Genomic DNA, 21,423 nt, shown 5'->3' with positions numbered 1-21,423 from the left:
AGACGGAGGAAGGACAGGGGGATGATTGCAGTGTCAAATCCACCAACTGAACGTCCTTCGGGTCAAAGTTGTTCCACGTTTCAGTTGGTTCGCACCAAATGCAAAGTTGTTCGATGGGACGTTCAAGTTCAGACATTCCAGTCAGTGCTTCCATTTGGTTTGCAGTGTCAGGTATAAAAGCAATAAAAATATAATATAAGAAGTTATACAGCTTGTTAAACACAAAGAGCAGTATGCTCGTATGCTAAAGAGCATACGAGACTATTACACTTCTAAAAGTATAAAAGATGCCGATACTCACATAAAGATTAAATAAAAAGAAAAGTATTTCTTAAAAAGGCTGCTATGATACTGAGTAAACTGATCGTAACATCTGTCTAAATATTTCAAAATTATGTAGCCAGACAGACAAAAATTATATAGTTATGTACAGATTATGGCGTTTAAAAACTACAATGAATAATAAAAAAAAAATAGTACAACTAAATAATATAATAACACCAAATTTAGGCAAAAGAAACACTTAAAAAATTATGTGAAATTTATGAAACAAAGTAGTAAGTAGCCTAGTAAGTATAGGCGAGTCTGTTTTGAGTCAGTGAAGATAACTACAGCAGGTAGAGCAGCCAGAAATTTTATTCAAGTAACAGTAGCAATACTTCATAATATTAGTTAAGTAAAAATAAAACGATGATGTTGGAAGAGGACTCATAACAGTACATTTCTTCCAAAACGTTACTGAACTAGTAAATGTCAGTAATACACAAATTTGTGACGCTATATTAATCTGTGCTGTTTCCAACCAAAGCTGTCAAGTAAACAAAAGCACCAAATTATTTTGCCACATATTGATGTCATTATGTCAAGTAATGTACCCCCCAAAAATAATTTGACTGAAGCTGAATCGCTTCTGAAATTTTTGGTCTTTTTAAAATTATTTTTGTTGTTTGTTTTTTACCAAAGTCACTACAAACAATCCATAGAAAATATAGCTTTTACCTGAGATGCCATGATCAATGATCCTTACATTTTCAACCTTAACCAGAAGGGGTACCTCTCGTCTGTGGGAATGGAGGAATGTTAGTTTTTATATTAGAAACAACTCTACTGCAGAACTGATGGAAGGCTCCTTTAGGCTGAGCCATCAAAACAAATTATATATATATATACTCTGTCATCAGCTAACAACACGATTCAAATGAAAAACAAAACAAACAAAAAAATGACGTTCTCCAAAAATGTTTTTGGCGCCCCCATTATAGCACAGCGCTCCTAGAGTGCTACCCACTTTTTGCGCCACTGGTTAGGCCCCCCGTGATCCTGCAAGGGTAAGTGGACATAGACGATGGATGGATGATACGCAATGAACATAATTAGTCGACAAAAGTAAAATATGACAAATGAAAACACGTTGGCATAAATTGAAAAAAGAGTGACTGAGATGAAGAAAGGATTTCTCTTACTATATTTCCCTTTATCCATCTTAGAGTTTAACTAAACTACACTGAAAACTAAAATTAGTTTCACTGTCCAGTTAGAATCGGTTTGCTTCCGGAGAGGCTGCAGTGCAGAGAAATCGATCGCTTCTGTTTGATTTTTTCGGTAAAACATCTCATACAGTCATGTCCAGGTTGTAACATTCAGTTTTAATCGGCAGCTGCAATAACAACGTTGTGAAATAAATAAATAAACAAGGTCTTGTGCGGAGATCTTCTTAAACCATTTTGTTTTTTTGTTTGTTTTTTTTTTAAAAAATCATCAAAAAAATCTGTCTTTTTTTTTTTTTTTTTTTTTTTTTTTTTTTTTTACAATTTTGACACTTAAGCTTGACAAGTACAAGTCAGTCACCAAAAACGGTTTTCCAACACATTGTGTGTATTTATATTTTTTCTAATGCTAACAATAATGCTAATGCTAAAAGGAGGGAAGCTGGCTGACAGCAGGGCACGAGACATTAGACTTCCTGAAAAGATGAGAGTGTAAGCTTTCTGGAAGATCCTGTTCTAATGTAAAATATGACAGATTACTGGATTTAAAAAAATCTACATTTTGGTGACTCAAACATACTATCACATATGACAATCAAGAGCATTTCTAAACATTTGCTCTTTATTTGCCAAAGTTATGAGAGGGAGAACCAAATATTTCAGCTGTCTGAAATCATCTGTTCCCCCTCCATAACATGGGAGCTAATTATTTTTACCACAAACCCTTTAACTATGTTTTGCCCTCTCTCCATGAACAACAAATCCTGTGAATTTGGTAACATTCACTCATTATTTGCCAAAGTTAAGGGGGGAAATCAAACATTATAGCTGCCTAAAATAATCTGTTCCCCGCTGTTTGTTCATGGGAGCCAATGAAGTGACCAGCAAGTCTTTAACTGTGTTTTGTCCTCTCATCATCAACAATAAATCCTGTAAATTTGGCAACATTTGCTCTTTATTTTATCTAATCAACTAAATTAATTGTGCTTTGTGCTGTTAACATCCAAAATGTCTTTACTTAGACATGAAACATCGTTCAGTGTGAGCATCAGATTGACAGGTAAAACTTACAGTTGGTCTTGATCTTCACCTGGAGCCGGTCCATAATTGATACTTAAGTCTGGTGGCCCATTGGTTCCTTTTACCAGGTGTGTCGGGGTGGTTGTCTCTGCAGTTGTGCTCTGATGTGTGGTAGATGAGATCTCAGCTGATTCTGTTGGCCTTTGCTCTGGTACTTGTTTGGACGGAGACCTGTGGGTCGGTGGAGTCGTACATTCTTATCAGTAAAATCAGCTTAGGGGAAACTGTCGCCATGGATACTCAAAAAGTTGCTTTTTTAATCTGCCAGGAAATAGTTTTGAGTGCACTCTGATTATGTGAGATAAGATGTTGCACAGAAGCTGTCCCTTTCACAGGAAGCTGTGATATCTCAAGTCATCTTCTGTACGTACCGAAGAAAATGAGCCAAAAAGAAGTTGAACTGCTTTACACAAACATAAGTCCCGTCTTCTAAAATTTCACTGAAAGACAAGAGGAGGAGGCATTGCTGATCCTGTTTGAGTTCAACAAAACAAGCATTATGATGATCCCATAAAAACTATTAAACCTCCAAATTACACAGAAAGAAATACATTTGCATTAACAAGGAATTTTAACCTGCTTTCTTCAAGCATTGTCTCCCATAAGCACACACCGACTCACATGTATTCAGTTGATCTGCAGGTTTCAGTGGGATATTGTATGGTCAGCCTTCTGACTTGGTTGGTCTTAGTGAACAGCTTCGTGTTTTTCCCTTTGCAGTAACATCCGACTGGAGGAGCTTCAGGAATACTCAAGACTTTGACATTCAGGAGAGCAAAATACATGTATAATCAAACAGAACATGAACATTCAGTGACAAAAATTGAAGCGACAAGTTAGCCAACCAGGAAGTATTAAGAAATCATTTGGTGCACCTGCTCATGAATGTAACAGGGCTCAAATTAGTTGCCGAATCAATCAACAGTGACAGCACTATGAAGCATTTGCCAAAACTTATCCAGAACAAAAAGTAAAAGACCTCATGAAAATACTGGCTAAGGGTTGGTTGTGTTCTGTACAAGGCCTTTGGGTTCTAGAATCAAAGAACCATCAAAGAACGTCAGATATGTTACAGTATCTACAGACGGCTGGAATGAAGCCCGTAGATTTGGTTGAACTGAACTTTGTTGCTGTTCAAATGCTCCAAGCAGATGGAGCTTGGAAAAAGCAACACAAGGCATTCTGGGTACATACAGCCAAAACAGATGTGCATATCTAGCACTAGCGGGAGAAATGGCTCGTGGTCTTTTACCAAAGACAAAAGCGAAATCCTACAACCACTAAAGTCGCGAAGACGGAAGTTGTTCTCAGAATCTTGTTCAGAAGGTTGAACAAAGATTCAAATTTGTTCAAAGTTTGAATCTTTGAACACGTGAACGAGCGACGTGGCACTACAGGCGAGGAGAGAAACAAGTTATTCAAAAGGTTTCGTCTGTTTGACTTTGCAGTGCAGAAGTCAACCACATCAGCTGGAAATGTAAAAATGTTGCAACTTCGTTCCTCAATCGAACCAAGTCTACCGGAGTACTAAGTGTGAAAACACCTCTAAACTCTACGGGAAGAGGCCTCACCTGGACCCCGCAAAGGACTGAAGGGGATTATTGGTGCTCTTTCAGGAACACCAGAAGATCGATAGTTTTCTTTACCAGTCATTGGGAAGCTACCAATATCAGGTTGATTTGCTTGTCTGGGTATGTCCAGTTTGGGACTATTGGGATCTCCAGTTGGTTTGGGTTTGGATGCCAGCTTTGTAGGCTGTGGGGGTTCAAAATGCAAACCGATCGACTGAGGAGCTGCAGGAATACTCAAGCAAAACTCTTGATGATGCAACACTTCATCATGTTTCGGTGGCTTCTGTCTCCTCTGTTCCTTCTCTGTAGAGAGAAAATAATGAATGATCAAGAAGAAGACTAAATACTCTTGGTTGGACGTTTCCTTTGAGAAATTAAAATGTTCATCACTGTTGTTGAGTAAACTTGAACAGAATCAGGTGATCCTGTTCTAGTTTGACCGCCTACTAACTGGACAGTTGGTCCATTTGGCCGGGATTGACAGATTTTAGTTGTTAATCTGAAATTATGCAACTTTGTCATTGCGTAACCTAAACTTAGCAACGAGAGGCCGCTCTTCACTCTCTTAAAGATCTATTGATAATAGGAAAGAATTCAGAAAGGTTGCGTCAATAAGCTAAGCTACGGAAACCAACAATATTGAATTAAAACTTTCAAACAAATTATAGAAACCTAGGAGAGTCGAGGTAAAAAGACATGAGAGTAGCACTGTGACCCGAAGAACCCGGTGAGACAGGCAAAAGACAGGAGACCCATGACCATATGTTCAGAAAAGTTAAGAAAACTACTTAAAACTAAGCTACAAAAGGCTCAGATTGTACAGAATGAATGAATATCAGACTGAGAAGTGATGTAGAAAATCGTGAGGTGACCTGAATAGTCTGGGAGATCCAGTCACTTAAAAACTAACAGATTAGGTGATGCGTCCATTTAGTCATTCATATGAATCTGTTCAGTGGTTCAGTGTTGTCGAGTTTGTTTGGAAGACCGAGTTTCAGCAATGTTTTTGTGCCCAAACAATAAAGTCAACATGTGCCTATTAAATGAACAAGATTACATTTCTTAATGTCTTTTTATTTTTCTTCTTCTTTGGTGGCAAAATGACATCTCATGTTTCCATCTGTCTAGTTTGCTGTCTGTATTCACCCTGATGAATACAGACAAAATACAAAATCCCGATGGACACAAAAAGATTCCATTTCTGTCGTTGACAAAAGTCTAGATAATTTCCCACAATAGATAAGGAAATAAATCAAAACTGAAGAACTTTATTCCTGGATAGAGAATAACAACCACTTTCATTCAGTAGGTCTCTATATTACGCGCGTAACTTGTAAATCTGTTCAACACAACTACCCAAAAAATGGATTATTATTAGACAAACAGACAATGCTGTACTGTACTCACTTTCTTCAGTGTGTTGGAGCAGCAGAGCCATCAGTAGCAGGTGAATGAAGAAGAAGGGAACCATCCTGATCACCTGGATGTTGATTCAACCTTTCAGGCTCTGATCAGACTCACTGGCTTCGGTTTTGCAACATGGAGTGTAATTTACGACGGACAATCATAATCTGATTGCCCAGAAGCAAGTAAGGAAGGAAACGAAAGCTGATAAAGAATCTGCTGGTACACCTTCCAGGCTGACCTTATTTGGTTGTTCCTGTGAAGATTTGTAATTAAAACAGAATAAAAAGATTTAGTATGAACTCATATGAACAGAAGTACCATCAGAGTCAGCCCAGAGTGACGATAGCTCATTTGATTCATCACTCCGGCTGCTAAAGGTAAATTAATGCATTTTTTATTTTATTTTATTTTATTGTTGGCTGCATAGTGATAGCACCACTGTCATGCAATAAGGTTCTGGGTTCAAATCCCAGACTGGGGCCTTTCTGTTTGCAGAAAGACCAAGTTTCCATTTAATTGAGTTAAAGAATTTGTCAGATTCATCGAGTATATTATAATATCATCGGCAAATAGGTCACTTTGAAGATCACTCACACCCAAATACCTCCGTGAGATTTCAGGACAAAGTGGAGGACGCCATTTTGAATGGAGATTTTATTGCTGATTGTGTGTTGTTTTTTGTTTTTTTATTCTGCGAATGTTGATTGAGCTCATCTCAGTTTGTGCCAGAGATTCAAAACTCAAAAGACTCAACAGCCATACAATTATGTCAATCTGTGTTCTTCTGGAGTTAAATGTTCATTTTTTTCCTATAATCTTCCTGTTTCTATGAACATTTTAAACAGATCAACGTTCATTTTTATGAAATCCAGATTCCTGTCACTGTTAGATTTGCCAAAGTGGAGCAGAGGCTGTTTTGAACAACAGGAAAAATTGGAACAGCAGAACAATTAGAAAGAAAGTTTACAGATATTTTGGATTATAGAATAAAGTGTTTACACATTAAATTACAACCACTGTTTGTGCAGTTGGCAGTTTGAAGTAGTAGGTTAATCTTAAACCTACTGAAACTGTGCAGGGAGCTGAAGCAGAGTCTGCAACAGAATAACCAACTGTATTAATAACGTTATTATTAATACAGTTTCTGTAAAGACAAGTGGACAAAAACTGATTTTAATAATCCATACAAGGAATCCCTTCCTTTATACATTGACCAAGTTACAACTTGTGTTTTTTTAGGGTTTAGCAAATAACATTCTCAATGCCATGCAAGGCTGTTTGTAATTTTGATCTAATCTGACTTTTCTTCTTCTTCTTCTTCTTCTGTTTTGGACTTTGTGTTGATATTTTGTGTCTTTCCAAAAAATGAGAAACCACAATTAAAGTTAGAGGCTGTCAGTTGTTTTTTGACATGCACAAACAGACAAAGTCCTCAGCGCATAAAATAATCATCATCTCCACTGTGAGCAAACAAATAAAAAATAATAAAACAATGGGCTCTTGGTGTCTTTAAAATCTTTTTTTGTCTAGATCCTTCGTGATCCTCTGGACCCAGAAGAGCTTTGGATTCACACAGATGTAACTCCCTGACGTCATGACGAACCTGAGACAGAAGAGAAGAACAAAGCTGGCACAGTCGGAAACACAAATAAAAATCAAACATTAGCACTATTTTAAGTTAAATTTGAGGCTTTAACAGAATGAGGAAAAATTCTGTCACCTCTCAGGAAGACTTTCCCAGGACAATATTAGAAGCTTGATGGCCAACACTTACAAGACTGCAGACTTTGAGCAGTGGGAACCGGTCTTGTAGTATGAACGGACCTGTTCTTTTGCCACCATTCTTGTAGAAAACGTAAAGCAGCAGTGAAGAGCGACATTTGGAGCTGAAAAGAAGACAATCAAGTATTGTGCCACCATGAAAAGTGAGCCCTTCACTTTTTGGACACCAAACAGAACCACGCTAGTAGTTCTGACAGCGCTCAGATATTTGTCATTTTAGAAACTTCCTATGTTTCCTGTGGTAAAATGGAATGTGATTACCAAACTTATATAAACCCCAGGTAAAGTTTTAATGGTTGTACAGCCACAGAGTTCTAGAAACAACAAAAGGCCGTGGAATGTCAATGGAGATGTTTCAGCCTCAAAGAGCAAAACGTTTTAGGCTCTTTACCCAACATGCATGGACATAAAACTGGAGCATGCTTTTAGGATTTTTCTGATAAATATTCAATAAATCCCCTTATAAAATCAATTCAGTTCATGTATGCTGCACCAATTCACAACAAAATGTAATGAGAAGGATTTTCACCAAAAGAAAAGAGAAGAAAATACAATTTATAAATAGAAATTTGAAGTTAGATCCAATATATACTCACTGTTAAAACGCCTTTGGTTGAGGTTTACATCCCGCTGCTCAGGTGGGTTGATGTTGACCTTTGGTTTTACTTCTGGGTTAACGTTGATTTTCCTGTTTAAATCAGAGGATGGAATCTTTTTACCTAAAGCAGTCTCTGCGTCGGTATCTGTCAAATCATAGAACTGTATCTTGCTGCTTTAATTTGTCAAAATTGGTACACTTATAAGTCAAAAGAAAACAAGTATACACATTTATTTGCTTTTTCTGGTATGCATTAAACAAATAGCTTTGAAGGGGCAGAATTTTGTGTTTCTTTAAGTGCCATTTAATAGAATAATCAAGTACCTATGTTTACATCGAGCTGCGCCTCGAAGGCGGAGCTAGGACGAACCAGGGGTTTTGCACAGCTGAATGGTTGCCATGGAAATTAAAGGATTTCTCAAACGTGTGAAAAAAATCAAGGCAACACTCCAGGTATGATTTTGATGAGCAAATATAATAACAACATGATGGAAAGCTTAAAAATACAATGTACTCTGACATATTCTAGCATGTTTTAGTGAACTATATTATATTATATTATATTATATTATATTATATTATATTATATTATATTATATTATATTATATTATATTATATTATATCATATTATATTATATTATATTATGTTAATTTCAATACAATCTTAAATGAAAATATAAACTCGTTTGAGTGCATAATTATTCAATTACCTTCCTGTCTCTATTATGCTGGATTCCCTTTAGTCTTTTAAGTCGATGGCAAAAGTACAATTAATTTTGTAATTGGCAGGGTCCCGATTTTTTATGTCTCCCCCCTCCCCTCCCGCCCGTGGAGGTAGGCACCAGCACCCCTCCCGACCTCATTAGGGACAAAGGTGTAAGAAAATGGATGGATGGAAGAAACCACTCACATTTGAGGTGCAGCACTTGTGAGACACTTGTCCATGGAGTTAAATTCTTCACTCTTCCCACTTGCTGCGGAGGATGTGTAGATACGCAGATGTGAGTGTGGCGCAAAAATAACATATTATTTAACTGTGGGGAAGCTGCTGCTGGTGGAAAGCACAAAGAAGTAGATGACAGGAAGTGGTTGGAGGATCATGGTGCGATATTATCTGTAGTTACAGACTTATTCACATGTGATTTTAGGTACGTTTCTCATTTAATGGAAACATTTGTGAATTTATGTATTTTTAATTATGTTTTTATATATATTAGCGTAATATTGACAGTGTTTTTCACACATTTGGGATGGAAACACAGGTAATGTTAAAGCAAGGAATCCATGCACGTCTTTGTACACAAGGCCTTCCAGACAATGCCATCTCTTTCACTGCCAGTGATGTGACATTCGATGTCCCGTTGTCATGATGTGACCCTGGGAATCAACATTTCCAAGCTCCCACCCTCACCTGCCACCAAGCCTGCATTGCAGTTGACTTGGATGGCATGTCTTTTGAAGGAGCGTCATTAAATTTGAGGAAACTTTCCTTCTGTTTTCAAAGACGACAATACAAATCTGAGTTTACAATAAGGTAAGATGTTAATCTGAAACTCGATGCCAGCAAAGCTACAGCTTACCTTGCAGAGTTGTGCTGGTGGTGACGACTTCACTTTCTGTTGGTGTCCAGTTAAAATCGAATTTATGTTTAATACAAAACTCCGCCTTCTCAGAGCTGCTGCTTCTCTTCTCGACAAACACTGCAAATGCATTTTGTTTGTTCAAAAGGTAAAGGTCAAGGTAATTTTATTTATATTGCACATTTTCAGCAACAAGGCAATACAAAATGCTTTACAGGAATTAAAGGGAAATTGTAACCCAGTGTTTAAAAACACACAAAAAAATAAAAAAATAATAGATGTTGATTTAATGTCTTATTCTGCCACAAGAGCTAAAAGGTAATAAAGTTAATCTTCAAAAATGTGAAATATGCCTTTAGTGTTAGCTTCTATTGACAGATTATGCAGCCAATGGCTGGCGCGGTCTGTTTTCGCGTCGGCCAATGGGGTTGATCGTCCCGCCCCTTTTCAACAGCTGGCGGTTGTTTCGTTCGGAGCGCGGCAGACAGGCTTGAGAGCTAACAGCTGACGGTCGTTTCCGTAAAGAGCTAGTAAGAAATTGACGAATCTGGAAATTGGTAGCCCAAGGAAAACAATATTAATAGAAATTCACTAAATATATAATTCAAAATACTAAATTCGGTTTTATTAGATCTCTGAGGGTTTTCCCCATGAACAACTGAAGCCCGAAAAATAACCGTTGACGGCTCGGAGCATCGGTGAGTCATCGCACGCGCTCGGCAGTTGGTTAAGAAAATTTGGTGAAAATTGGCTGTATATTATATTCTTTTTTTTGACACATATAAGCTAATCTCTTTAGTTTTACTAATATGTTGGAAAATTTGTATTCTGTTAACTTGTTGTACAACATGAAAGAAAAAAAATAAGAAGGACTTGAGATATGATTAAATATAGCTTAAGTTTTAGTGATGCTGGCATCTTATGTGCTAAGATGTTTTACTTTGGCCTTGTTATAGGTCAGGTTTTTTTTTTTTTTTTTTGAGCTTTTATGATACACTTTTGGCCTGGAGGGCCAGAGATTCCAAGACCCTCTTCTCCTGAACCTGGATGGCGAGCCCCAGCCCAGAGGACCAGGCACATGGGTAGATAGTGACCCGACTGGTCACCAACTGAGAGACTTTGAGACTGAACAATTGATGCATTGGAGACTGAAGTATTCAATTTATTTATTAATTATTTTTTAAAAGCGCGCAGTATTTGTTTGTCTGTTTTAAATGTGGATCCACAATTGTTTATTATATTAAATGTTGCTCTTTTCTTGTAGACACTGTGTGTTCTGTTGTTGCTCACACCTGGATTCCCTCGAATTTAGAATCTTCTGATTAGGCCCAACTTCATATACATATATATATATATAGTATAAATTTATTAACCTGTTTTTGTGGGTTGCATGTTACAAAATAAGAAACTAAAGGAAAGGGCAAAAGAAGAAAAATAATCTAATGTTAAAGTATGTAAACTAGATACTTCTATTCAGGGTTGGTAGATAAGTATAATTAAGTATCTTCTGGTCTGATTCCTTTTCTGGTTGGGAGCAATACACTGAAATAAAATACCTCTTTGGATGAACATAAAAAAATCATGGAAAGGTTTTCCACCTGATTACTTTGCTTTATTTCAACACCATGTATTTCTGTTACTCCTATTTAAAGCAAATGTGTTAGGTCAACTTTATTTATTAAGGTTATTCCAATGTAAAGCAATTGTGTTGGCTCAACTTAATATATTATGGTAATTCTAATTTAAATACAATGAGTTGGCTCAACTTATGTTATTATGGTTATTCTATTAAGTTTTGGCTGAGCTTAATATATTATGGTTGTTCCAATTTAAACCAAATGTGTTGACTCAATATTAAGGTTGCTTCAACTCATTTACTATAGTTGGACCCAATGTAATTTAAAAGAGCCAGCTCAATGCTTTGGACCAAATAATTTACTTGACTAAGATTAATGGTAATTTAGTTGAAACCAACTTGTTTTTTTTCTCAGTAAAGTTTTTGCAGCACTAGTGGATCATATTTCTTGAGACAGTGGGCAGACAGGGTGAAGACATGCAGCAAAGGTTACCAGGACCGGGAGTCGAACCAGCAACGTCTACGTCGAGGACTGCGGCCTCCAAACATGCAGTGTGCTAAACCCCTACGCCACCACAGCATACTGGAGAAACCAACTTATGTTACAGTGATACCTTCACAGTACTTATTAAGTTGATCCAACTCATGAAAATTAAGTTGGCTCAACAAACATGCTTCATGCTGAAAGAAAGCTAGTTAATCGTGTGGAAATCCTTTCCATGATTTAATTACGTTAATTCAAAGACATTTCTTTAAAAAAGTGTTTTTTTAAAAAAAGACTTTTTTTACAGTTCTTAAATGCTGAAAGAAAGAACTGCACTGTTGCAGTGCAGTTCTGAAATGGCAATAGTGCCCTGCAGGAAAAAACAAATATCTATAGTTTAATGTGCAACTAAATCCTCTTTGAAGTTTTCCCAGGCGCAAAACAGTGATGTCTCATAATCTCTCGTGATCCCCTGATCTCGCCAGACCCTCTTCAGAAGGAAATGAATCTGACTAAATTGAATCACGTTATTCAATTTAGCCGCGAGTTCACGTGAGACAATCGTTTTTGTCTCAACTTGAATAACGTATTCAAGTTGAATATGTCAAGGTAACTTGAATAACGTATTCAAGTTGAATATGTCAAGGTAACTTGAATAACGTATTCAAGTTGAATATGTCAAGGTAACTTGAATAACGTATTCAAGTTGAGACAAAAACGATTGTCTCGCGTGAACTCGTGTGACATCCCGTGATCTCACTCGGCTTCAGCACTATATCAGTCTGACTATAATGAATCATATTATCTCAACATGATTAAATTTCATAAACGTGAAGTTGTTGAATTTTTTGTTTATCCAACAAGATTGTGTCACGTTTTTGTTTGAAACATAAAATTATTTAGTTAAAAGTACATGATATTCTTTTGTTAATCTGACAACCCCCTAAATTCATTTTTTACAGTGTAGGAGTCTAAAAAGTTGCTATGGTAGTTTTTCTGGATTCTAAGCTCTAATCCTGTTCTGGGTTGCTAAATAAATGTAAATATTCTCTGGACTTTCTAAGTGTGCTCTAAATTTGTAAAAGTAACGAGTACTCCACAATTTCTAAGTAGTAATAAAAACTAAATGTTCCTGTTCTGGAAGAATTGCTTCTGGATTCTAAATTTGTTCTAATTCCTTTTTCTGGATTGCAATAATAGGTGTCTCTTGGCATAATAATCTAAAAATTAATCTAATATTGGTCTAAATAGTGAGTACTCTAGAGTTTCTAAAAAATAAGATTAAGAGTGACTAATAAACAACAGTGCCTGGATTCCAAGTTTGTTCTAATTCCTTTTCTGGGCTAAAAGCGAGAACGCCACAGTTTCTAATAAAATAAAAATGCCACACAACGTCACACACAACGTCACACACAACGCTTTAAAGGCTGCAATTTTAAGGTGATAGCAGTTCCAAAGCAAAACGGAAACTAAGGCCGAACATCACAGGACACAGAGCATATTATACAGGCTGCATCAATCACTGTTCTGCCCCTTCTTCTGTTCTTACCCAAAAAAGAATCTGGTGTTGAAAAGAAGAGGATCCACAGGAGGTTCACCAGAGCAGCACTGACCCAAACCCTCCGAATCATGTTTCTATCTGCTGATGGTTTGTAACATCCTGCTGCTGCTGTTGAAGGTGAACTGAGCAACATGTGACAGGAAGCTGACCTACAATGCTAAGCTCCCGCTGTGTGTGTGTGTGTGTGCATGGGTGGACATTTTTAGATTTTAACCACAAACGAAACAACCTATTGTTTACAGCCAAGCCACGTTTCCAGTAAAGCACTTTCAAACAACAGTAATCAAAAAATTATAAGATATTAAAAATGAAAACTTAAGTGTAACAACATGAAAAACAGGAGAAAAAACACTCAGCTAAAAATAGGAGTCTTGTTCTGGGCTAAAAATGAAGTAGTTGAGGTGAGTCTTAAGAATAGCTTTAAAGGAGCAGAATTGTGTATTTTCCAGGAACACGATGCCAGTTTATAGTTCAATCAAGCAACTATTTTAGCCATCAGTTATTATAAAAATGCTGTATACAGAAAACATGACTTGAAAATAATTTACTTTGTAATTTAATGCCTTGAAATTGGGTCTCTGCCTCTTTAAGAAGCTCCTGCTCTTTCTGAAACTCCACCTTCAGGAAGTCATCATAACATGGCTCCTCTATGAACCCTTTAACAACGTTTTTATCAGATCTGGTGCTACAGAAACCAGGTTACAGAGACTGGAGACGGTGCTAAGTTTTAGCAAATATATGGTTTCAAATAAGAGGGTTAAGAGAGGCTAAAACACAAGGTTAAACTTTGGGCTTTTCGAAGGTTTCTTTGTCTAAAAATCCTTCCAAGGCCTTAAATAACAAAACCAATTTATAACGGGGAGCATATTGATTGAAAGTTTAAATTTTTCCTTTTATTTCTTTAAAGAATGAGGGGCGCATGTTTGGTTTTCTTGCCATTTTCTCAATATTTTTGACCTGCATATCAAATTCTCTGTTGACATTCCTAAGGCTGGTGTGAAAACATTAGAGGATAATCTTCAGTTTGCGGTTTCAGTGATGCCCCCTTGAGGCAGCTTAAGATCCCTGTAGAACAGAGGTCTGAAGCTGTTTTCACACAACACATCTTGATTGTGAATCAATCAATCAATCAGTCAATCAATCAATCTGTCCATCCATCCATACATGGAAGGAAGTAAGGATGGATGGATGGATGGATGTCTAGATGGATGGATGGACGTACAGAGGGGTGGGTGGATGGATGATGGATGGATGGATGTCTAGTTGGATGGATGTCTAGATGGATGGATGGATGGACGAACGAATGGATGTCTAGATGGATGGATGTCTAGATGGATGGAGGGATGGATGGATGGATGATGGATGGACAGATGGGTGGATGGATGTAAGTACATCCATCCACCCATCCCTCTGTACTTCCATCCATCCATGTAGACAACAATCTGTCTGTCCATCCATCCATCTAGACATCCATCCATCTAGACATCCATCCGTTCGTCCATCCATCCGTTTGTCCATCCATCCATCCATCCATCCATCTAGACATCCATCCAACTAGACATCCATCCATCCATCCAACATCCATCCACCCACCCCTCTGTACGTCCATCCATCCATCTAGACAACCGTCCGTCCGTCCATCCATCCGTCCATCTAGACATCCATCCATCTATACATCCATCCATCCATCCATCTAGACATCCGTTCATCCATCTAGAACAGTGTTTCCCAATTCCAGTCCTCGGGGCCCCTTGCTGTGCATGTTTTAGATGTGCCTCTATACCAGAACAGCTGATTCAAATGATTGCATGACATCTTCTGCAGCCACCAAGAACTGCAGGAGCGTGTGTGGCAGAAAGAAACACCTAAAACATGCAGGGCAGGGGGCCCCGAGGACTGGAATTGGGAGACACTGATCTAGACATCCAACCATCTAGACATCCATCCATCCGTGCGTCCGTCCGTCCTTCCTTCCTTCCTTCTTTCCTTTCTCTATTCCTTTCTTCCTTCCTTCATTACTTCCTTCCATCCATCCATCCATCCATCCATCTAGACATCCATTCATCCAACCATCCGTCCTTCCAATCTTCCTTCCTTCCTTCCATCCTTCTTTCCTTCCTTCCTCCATCCCTCCCTTCCTTCCTTTTTTCCTTCGATACATCCATCCTTCCATCTATCCATCTGTCCATCCTTCCTTCCCTCTTTTTTTAGATCCATCCATCCTTCTGTCCTTCCGTCCGTCTGTCCATCCTTCCTTTCTTCCTTCCTATATTTCTTTCTTCCTTCATTCCGTCCATCTTTCCTTCCTTCCTTCATTACTTACTTCCATCCATCCAGACATCCATCCATCCATCCGACCATCCTTCCTTTCTTCCTTCCACCCTTCCTTCCTTCCTTCCTACCATCCATCCGTCCTTCCATCCAACCATCCTTCCTTTCTTCCTTCCTTCCTTCCTCCTACCATCCATCCATCCTTCCTTTTCCCTGCTGTCCTCCCTCCATCCTTCCATCCATCCTTCCTTCCTCCTATCCTTCCTTCCTCCCTCCCTCCTTCCCTCTCTCCCTTCCTTCTGTCCTTCCCTCCGTCCTTCCTTCATTCTTTCCTTTCTTCCTTCATATATTCCTTTCTTCCTTCGTTCCTTCCATCCTTCCTTCCTTCCTTCATTACTTACTTCCATCAATCCATCCATCTAGACATCCATCTATTCTTCTGTCCTACCATACTTCCTTCCTTCCCTCCTTTCTTCCTTCCTTTTGTCCTTCATTCCTTCCATCCGTCCATCCATATAGACATTCCTTCCTTCCTTCTTTCCTTCCTTCCTCCCTTCCTTCCATCCATCCATCCAGACTTCTTTCCTTCCTCCCTTCCTTCCTTCCTTCTTTCCTTCCTTCCTCCATCCCTTTCTTCCATCCATCCTTCCTTCTGTCCTTCCTTCCCTCCCTCCCTTCTTTCCTTCCTTCCTTCCATCCATCCATCTAGAAATCTATCCATCCGTCCATCCTTCCTTCCTTCCTCCCTCCCTTTCTTCCACCCATCCTTCCTTCCTTCTGTCCTTCCTTCCCTCCCTCCCTTCTTTCCTTCCTTCCATCCATCCATCCATCTAGACATCTATCCATCCATCCATCCTTCCTTCCTCCCTCCATTCCATCCATCCTTCCTTCCTTCCATCCATCCATCCTTCCTCCCTTCCGTCCTTATTTCCTTTCATCCATCTAGACATCTATCCATCCTTCCTTCCATCCTGCCTTCTTTCCTTCCTTCCTCCCTCCCTCCCTTCCATCCTTTTATCCTTCCTTCCTTCCATCTTTCCATCCTTCCTTCCTTTGTTCCTCCCTCCTTCCCTTCCTTCCTTCCTTTCTTCTTTCCTTCCATCCATCCATGATTCCCTTCATCCATCCATTCGTCCATCCTTCCTTCCTCCCTCCTTCCTTTTTTCCTCCCTTCCTTCCTTCCTCTCTCCTTTCCTTCCCTCCATCCATCCTTCCTTCTTTACTTCCTTCCGTCCATCCATCTATCCATCCATCCATCCGTCCATCGTTCGTTCGTTCTTTCCTTCCTTCCTTACTTTCTTCCTTGGATTTACTAAAATCAAGTGAATACACAGACAGAAATGCTAAAACAGACACACTCACTCATTGCTGTTGAAACACCAATCAACCCAACATGGACGCTGGGTCTGTTGGACATGTTTTTTTTTGCGGGAAAACTGGAGTGCCTAGAGAAAACCCATACAGAGGCTACAGACCTCAAGGCAGCTGTTCCGAGGTGGTCTTCCAAAGGACTGCAGAGCCTGAAATCAATTTAAAGCCATGAAATCTAGAGACGCTTTCCAAGAGTTGATAAAAGGAAAAATTTCTCAAATATCAGCTGCCATAAATCCAGGAATATGAGAATACTCTTGGCCTTATTCCACTTCTTCAGCAGGTCCTTGAAAATGGCTGTGGCCTGGCTGGTGATCTTCTCTGGCCTCATGCTGAGGACTCTACCTTCAATTTCAATCCACAGTTTCTCGAACAGACGATCACAGATTACATGAAATGTTTCTGCATTGTAGCTCAGTCCTGATCTTTCAACAATCCTCTTCATCAGATCACTGACAAGGGTTCTCAAGGCCATTTTTCTAATCTTCACTTCTTCAGTCTCTCCCTGGTTTTCCTCCTGTTTGCTGCCAGCCTCTGGAACATGTTCTTCTGATTCAGCCTCAATGGGAGTCGTCTCTTCAGGGATTTCTGCAGGAGATTTTGCATTTGTACCTGAACTTGACGATGCTTCATCTCCTGCATAATCTCCACTGCAGAGTTCCTCAGCCACTGAGGCTTTCAGATGAGCGTGGTCTCCTCTTGGCCGACTGCATTCGTCACACGTGGGGTGGCTATGAACTGAGGTCGTTTCTGGGTCACCATCAATGTCTTCCCCCTGAATTTCAGCCCAAATTTTCTCCAAGAGCCATTTATGAATGGTACCAACGTTCTCAAGAGAACTGTGAAAACCTGAAGTGGTAATGGCCTGGGCAATCAGGCAGTGTATCAACAAACACAATGAATCCTTCTCGTCCTCTTTTGTTTCCACTGAGGAAGCTGATTCTCACTGTCCATCAGACTTTGAATCAGATAAATCAGAGGAATGCTCTGATACTTCCACTATAGGAGACAAACGAGTTGAAAAGTTACTGCGCCTTGGATACGGCCTGAACTCCTGTGCCCCCGGACGTGCTATGATAAAGAACCCCTCCTCAGGGGGGCTGTCTTCGAACCATAGCTCCGGTTCAAATTCCTCCGTATCCCAATCCAATAGTTGCCCCGGAAGTCCCTCCTCCACCCAACAAGTTTGCTTTGGTTTTAAATCCTGTTCCTGCAAATCTTTGGGGAGACTGTATTCCGGTTCAACAACATCAGATAAGTCATCTGGAGGAACGAAAGGCTCCACCGGAGAGGTTTCATCAAAACATGGTTCTGATTCCTCTCCCTTCAGATCTTCAGTTGACAAAAGATGAACGATGGCTGCCATGTGGGGAGAGTTCTCTCTTGCTTCTGGACATCCTTCTATCGCAGGTTCAAAGAATGGCTCCAGTGTGATGCCAGAATGTCCTGCAGACTTTCTCTTTTGTTCCACCTCGCTGCCCAGGGTCAGCATCTTTTCGGTGGAAGACGGAGCCACCTTCGCCGAATGTTTGTGAGAGAGCCTAGAGAAGAATCTTCTGATCTTCCCTGGAAGATCTTTCAGCGTAGAGAAAAAAGAAGTCTTCTTGATGCTCTCAGATTTTTCAGAAGCGTGCAGTTGGATGAAAACGTCTTTTATTATGATTTTTGTTTCCTCAACCATAGCATGCATGTAGAGACTTCTAGTAGCGTCGATGGAATCTGAGGTGGAGCTCACTCTGTCGATCACATATTCTACAATTAATCGATTTAACTTGGAAGTGTGTTCAGTACAAAAGTCTCCGTAGACCTTTGCATCTTTTGCAAAAGCTTCCGGTACCTTGTTGCCAACAATGGCCTTGATGGCCTCAGTGGAGCATTTGTCCCGTGTGAAATAATCCAGAACTTTGGACACAAAAAGCTCCAAGATTTCTCCCAAAATCTGGACCAGCATGCGGGTGGTTCTGCGTTCTGGGTCCCCAGTAGACAGACGCAGCCACTCCGTGCAGGTCAGGTTGTTGAATAAAGGGTGGATCATACCCCTCAGGGTGCTGACGGTGACCACGTCTTCAAAACTAATCTTACTTGCCATAATGTCTAGTTAGAGGAGAAATTTCAAGATTTGAGTTCCACAAAAATTTATCTAGGCTCTGTGAAAAGTGCAAAATGACGGTTAGACAAACAGAACGATCAAACATAGACCCTGACGTATGACGTCTGTTTGTACGTCACAGGCATCAAACACGCCGCACAACAAAGTCTGGTGATGTCACGAATGGGAGATAAATCGCCGTGACGTCAAACTACGCATGTGGACGATTCGCCCATAAACACTTTAAACCCGCCTTATAGAACCGGCTGCTTAATGAAGAAGTCCAGCAAATATCGAGATTTATCTACAGAAAGATTTATAATCTAAAACGATCATTTTAAGCAGGATCTAAACAGCGGAACCGTCCTGGTTCTGATCTGAGCAGAACCTCGCGAACCGGTGGACACCTTAATATGCATCCATTATGCCGGGTTTACAGGAGGAATGACGAATATTGTTCAATTAGAATTATTTATGCGTGAGAAATTGAAAATGTGGAAAATATGGTATCCGTCTATAATTAGAGCTGATTTTTTATTTTTTTTAATCTCCCTTCATCTTTGTTGTATTAAAAAATTATTTCAGGACAATAGGTTTTATTTCTTTAAAGGATGGAAGTTAAAAAAAAATCCCGAATCAGCCCAACAATGAAACGTTTACATATATTTTTTTTAAAATCCCGAATTTAAGCTGAAATCCTGGCCAAACAAAGCTTAAAATGTTTGATAAAAACGGAGATAAACTTTCTTGTGTATTATTATTTACACTGTTAGCCTTTACTGTATTTTTTACAGCTAAATACCACAAAATGCCCAGTAAAACTAACATAAAACATCTTTACAATTAGTTACTGTAATTTGCATTCCATTATGGGTATAGTACATAGTATTACAGTAACTTACTGTATGTTTTGAAGTTGCCGTAATTTACTGTTTACACATTGCAGTAGTGGTACTGTACTTATAATGTCTTTGCGCTGGCCATGTAAGAATTCTATTTGATTTCCAACGGTCATCATAGATGTTTCATCGTGGTTCCCTATTTCTGTATTTTTACTCCTTTAGTGGTTAACATATTTTTAAGGCAGAAAGAGAGCACGTACTTTTGTTTTTTTCACATCCTAGCTAACATTAATGCAGTTTATCTAGCTACGTCATCAAGGGTGGCTTCGCTTCCAACGTTTTTCTGATGACATTTGTTTTAAACTCCGAAGCTTTTTCCGTCCAAGTGCAAGTGCAGCTCTGTCGCCGTGCTGTGGGTTCACACTGCTTCAGCTCTTCGCAAGACAGGTAAAAAAACACTTCTTAGAAAACTGTTTGAAGCCAAAACCTAATTTGGAAATGTACGTTTTAGATGGAGCTAACGTAACTTATAGCATCATGCTATAATGCTATAACTTAGCATGAGGTGAAAGATAGAAAAATATGTGTTATTTTTTGAGCTGGTTAGGAATTAACGTTAGCTAAGGTGCTAATTTTACCGAAGGTTTTAGCTTGACTTTTGCCGCTAAATCTTCCTCGAGCGACTAGCTTTGGGTTGAGATAAGCTCAGTGCTGAGTGTCTGTTAGCATTGTTGTTACATCCTTTGTCGAACAATATAACGTTAACTGATAATTGATCCCCCTTTTTTAAAAAAATACATCTAATAACTGTTCATTTGTTTAAACCATGACCTTGCAAATGTTAAGAGTACAGATTAGCTCGGTCAACAAGGATGAATTCTAACGTTGTTCTTTTTTTTCTTTTTGTCAGATGACTTTTTTTTTTAACTCCCAAGCTTTTTCCCTCCAAGTGGCTGTGCAGTTCTGTCCTGCTGAGTGCTAACATAGTTTCAACTCTTCAAAAGACAAGACAACAGGTAAAAAGACAGCTCTTCAAACATATTTGAAGCCACAAAATAGTCTGGAAATGTAGAGGAGCAGCTAACCTAATCTATAACTTTGAGCTTGCTACAGCTAGTTAGCCTGCTAAAGTACCATTACATCCCCAACATAGTGTATAAGAGTCTGTAAATGAGGACAAAGGCGGAAAACATTTAAGTGGTTTCTGTTATTTTTCGAGTTGGTTCAGCCACAGTGGCAGGTGGACAAAAAAGTTAATTTCCAACCCTGGTTACATATAAGGACTGTCCACCTGTTTAAACCATGCTCTTGCAAATTTAAAGTTAAGTCAGTACTAACAGGTGCAATTATGTACAGGTGTAAATTCTGCAGTATTTGTACTTCATAATTTAGAGAATTTTGTAGTCATGTGAAGAAACATCAACACACAGCTAATTATCGGTTTCATTGTGGAATAGAGCAATGTCCTACTTCCATCAGAGAAAAAGAAAACATTTCGAAGAAAAAGAGGACTCAATCTTCATCTTGGCTGATGTAATTTTATATTGACTCTTAACTTAAAACACACATCTTAAATCAGAATTGTTCAATTAATTTGTTAAAGGTATCAATTCACCCAAATCACAAACATTTCATTAACCCATATTGTACTTAGCCATTCAGATATTGTACTTGTGGAATGTAATGCTACAAAAAATCCATTTAGCCTCACAAACTGTCATTC

At 38.9% G+C, this 21,423-nt stretch overlaps 1 protein-coding gene across 1 annotated transcript; it reads right to left on the bottom strand.

Moving 5' to 3' along the window:
* Nucleotides 1-934: 934 nt before the first annotated feature.
* LOC122820636 lies at nt 935-11,170 on the bottom strand. The gene is made up of 10 exons (XM_044098209.1): nt 8,837-11,170; nt 7,924-8,015; nt 7,320-7,431; nt 5,546-7,148; nt 4,246-4,441; nt 4,139-4,215; nt 3,189-3,324; nt 2,939-3,007; nt 2,559-2,738; nt 935-1,061 (listed from the first exon to the last, which is right to left on the bottom strand). Exons 4-10 carry the CDS (start codon nt 5,607-5,609, stop codon nt 935-937), a joined length of 849 nt encoding a protein of 282 aa, XP_043954144.1. The 5' UTR covers nt 5,610-7,148; nt 7,320-7,431; nt 7,924-8,015; nt 8,837-11,170.
* Nucleotides 11,171-21,423: the final 10,253 nt, after the last annotated feature.

This window comes from Gambusia affinis, linkage group LG18 (genome assembly GCF_019740435.1).
Source record: "Gambusia affinis linkage group LG18, SWU_Gaff_1.0, whole genome shotgun sequence".
In the NCBI taxonomy this organism is placed as follows: domain Eukaryota; kingdom Metazoa; phylum Chordata; class Actinopteri; order Cyprinodontiformes; family Poeciliidae; genus Gambusia; species Gambusia affinis.
The sequence above is the reverse complement of the archived record's forward strand: the minus strand, read 5'-3'. Positions and strand labels throughout refer to the sequence as shown.

What these genes read in the sequence shown, in the direction of transcription:
- LOC122820636 (XM_044098209.1), bottom strand. Translation starts at nt 5,609, where the DNA reads ATGGTTCCCTTCTTCTTCATTCACCTGCTACTGATGGCTCTGCTGCTC. An exon ending in GACATACCCAGACAAGCAAA is followed by an intron (nt 4,216 to 4,245) that starts TCAACCTGATAT and finishes CTTCCCAATGAC; the next exon opens with TGGTAAAGAAAACTATCGAT. An exon ending in TGCAGATCAACTGAATACAT is followed by an intron (nt 3,008 to 3,188) that starts GTGAGTCGGTGT and finishes CTTGTCTTTCAG; the next exon opens with TGAAATTTTAGAAGACGGGA.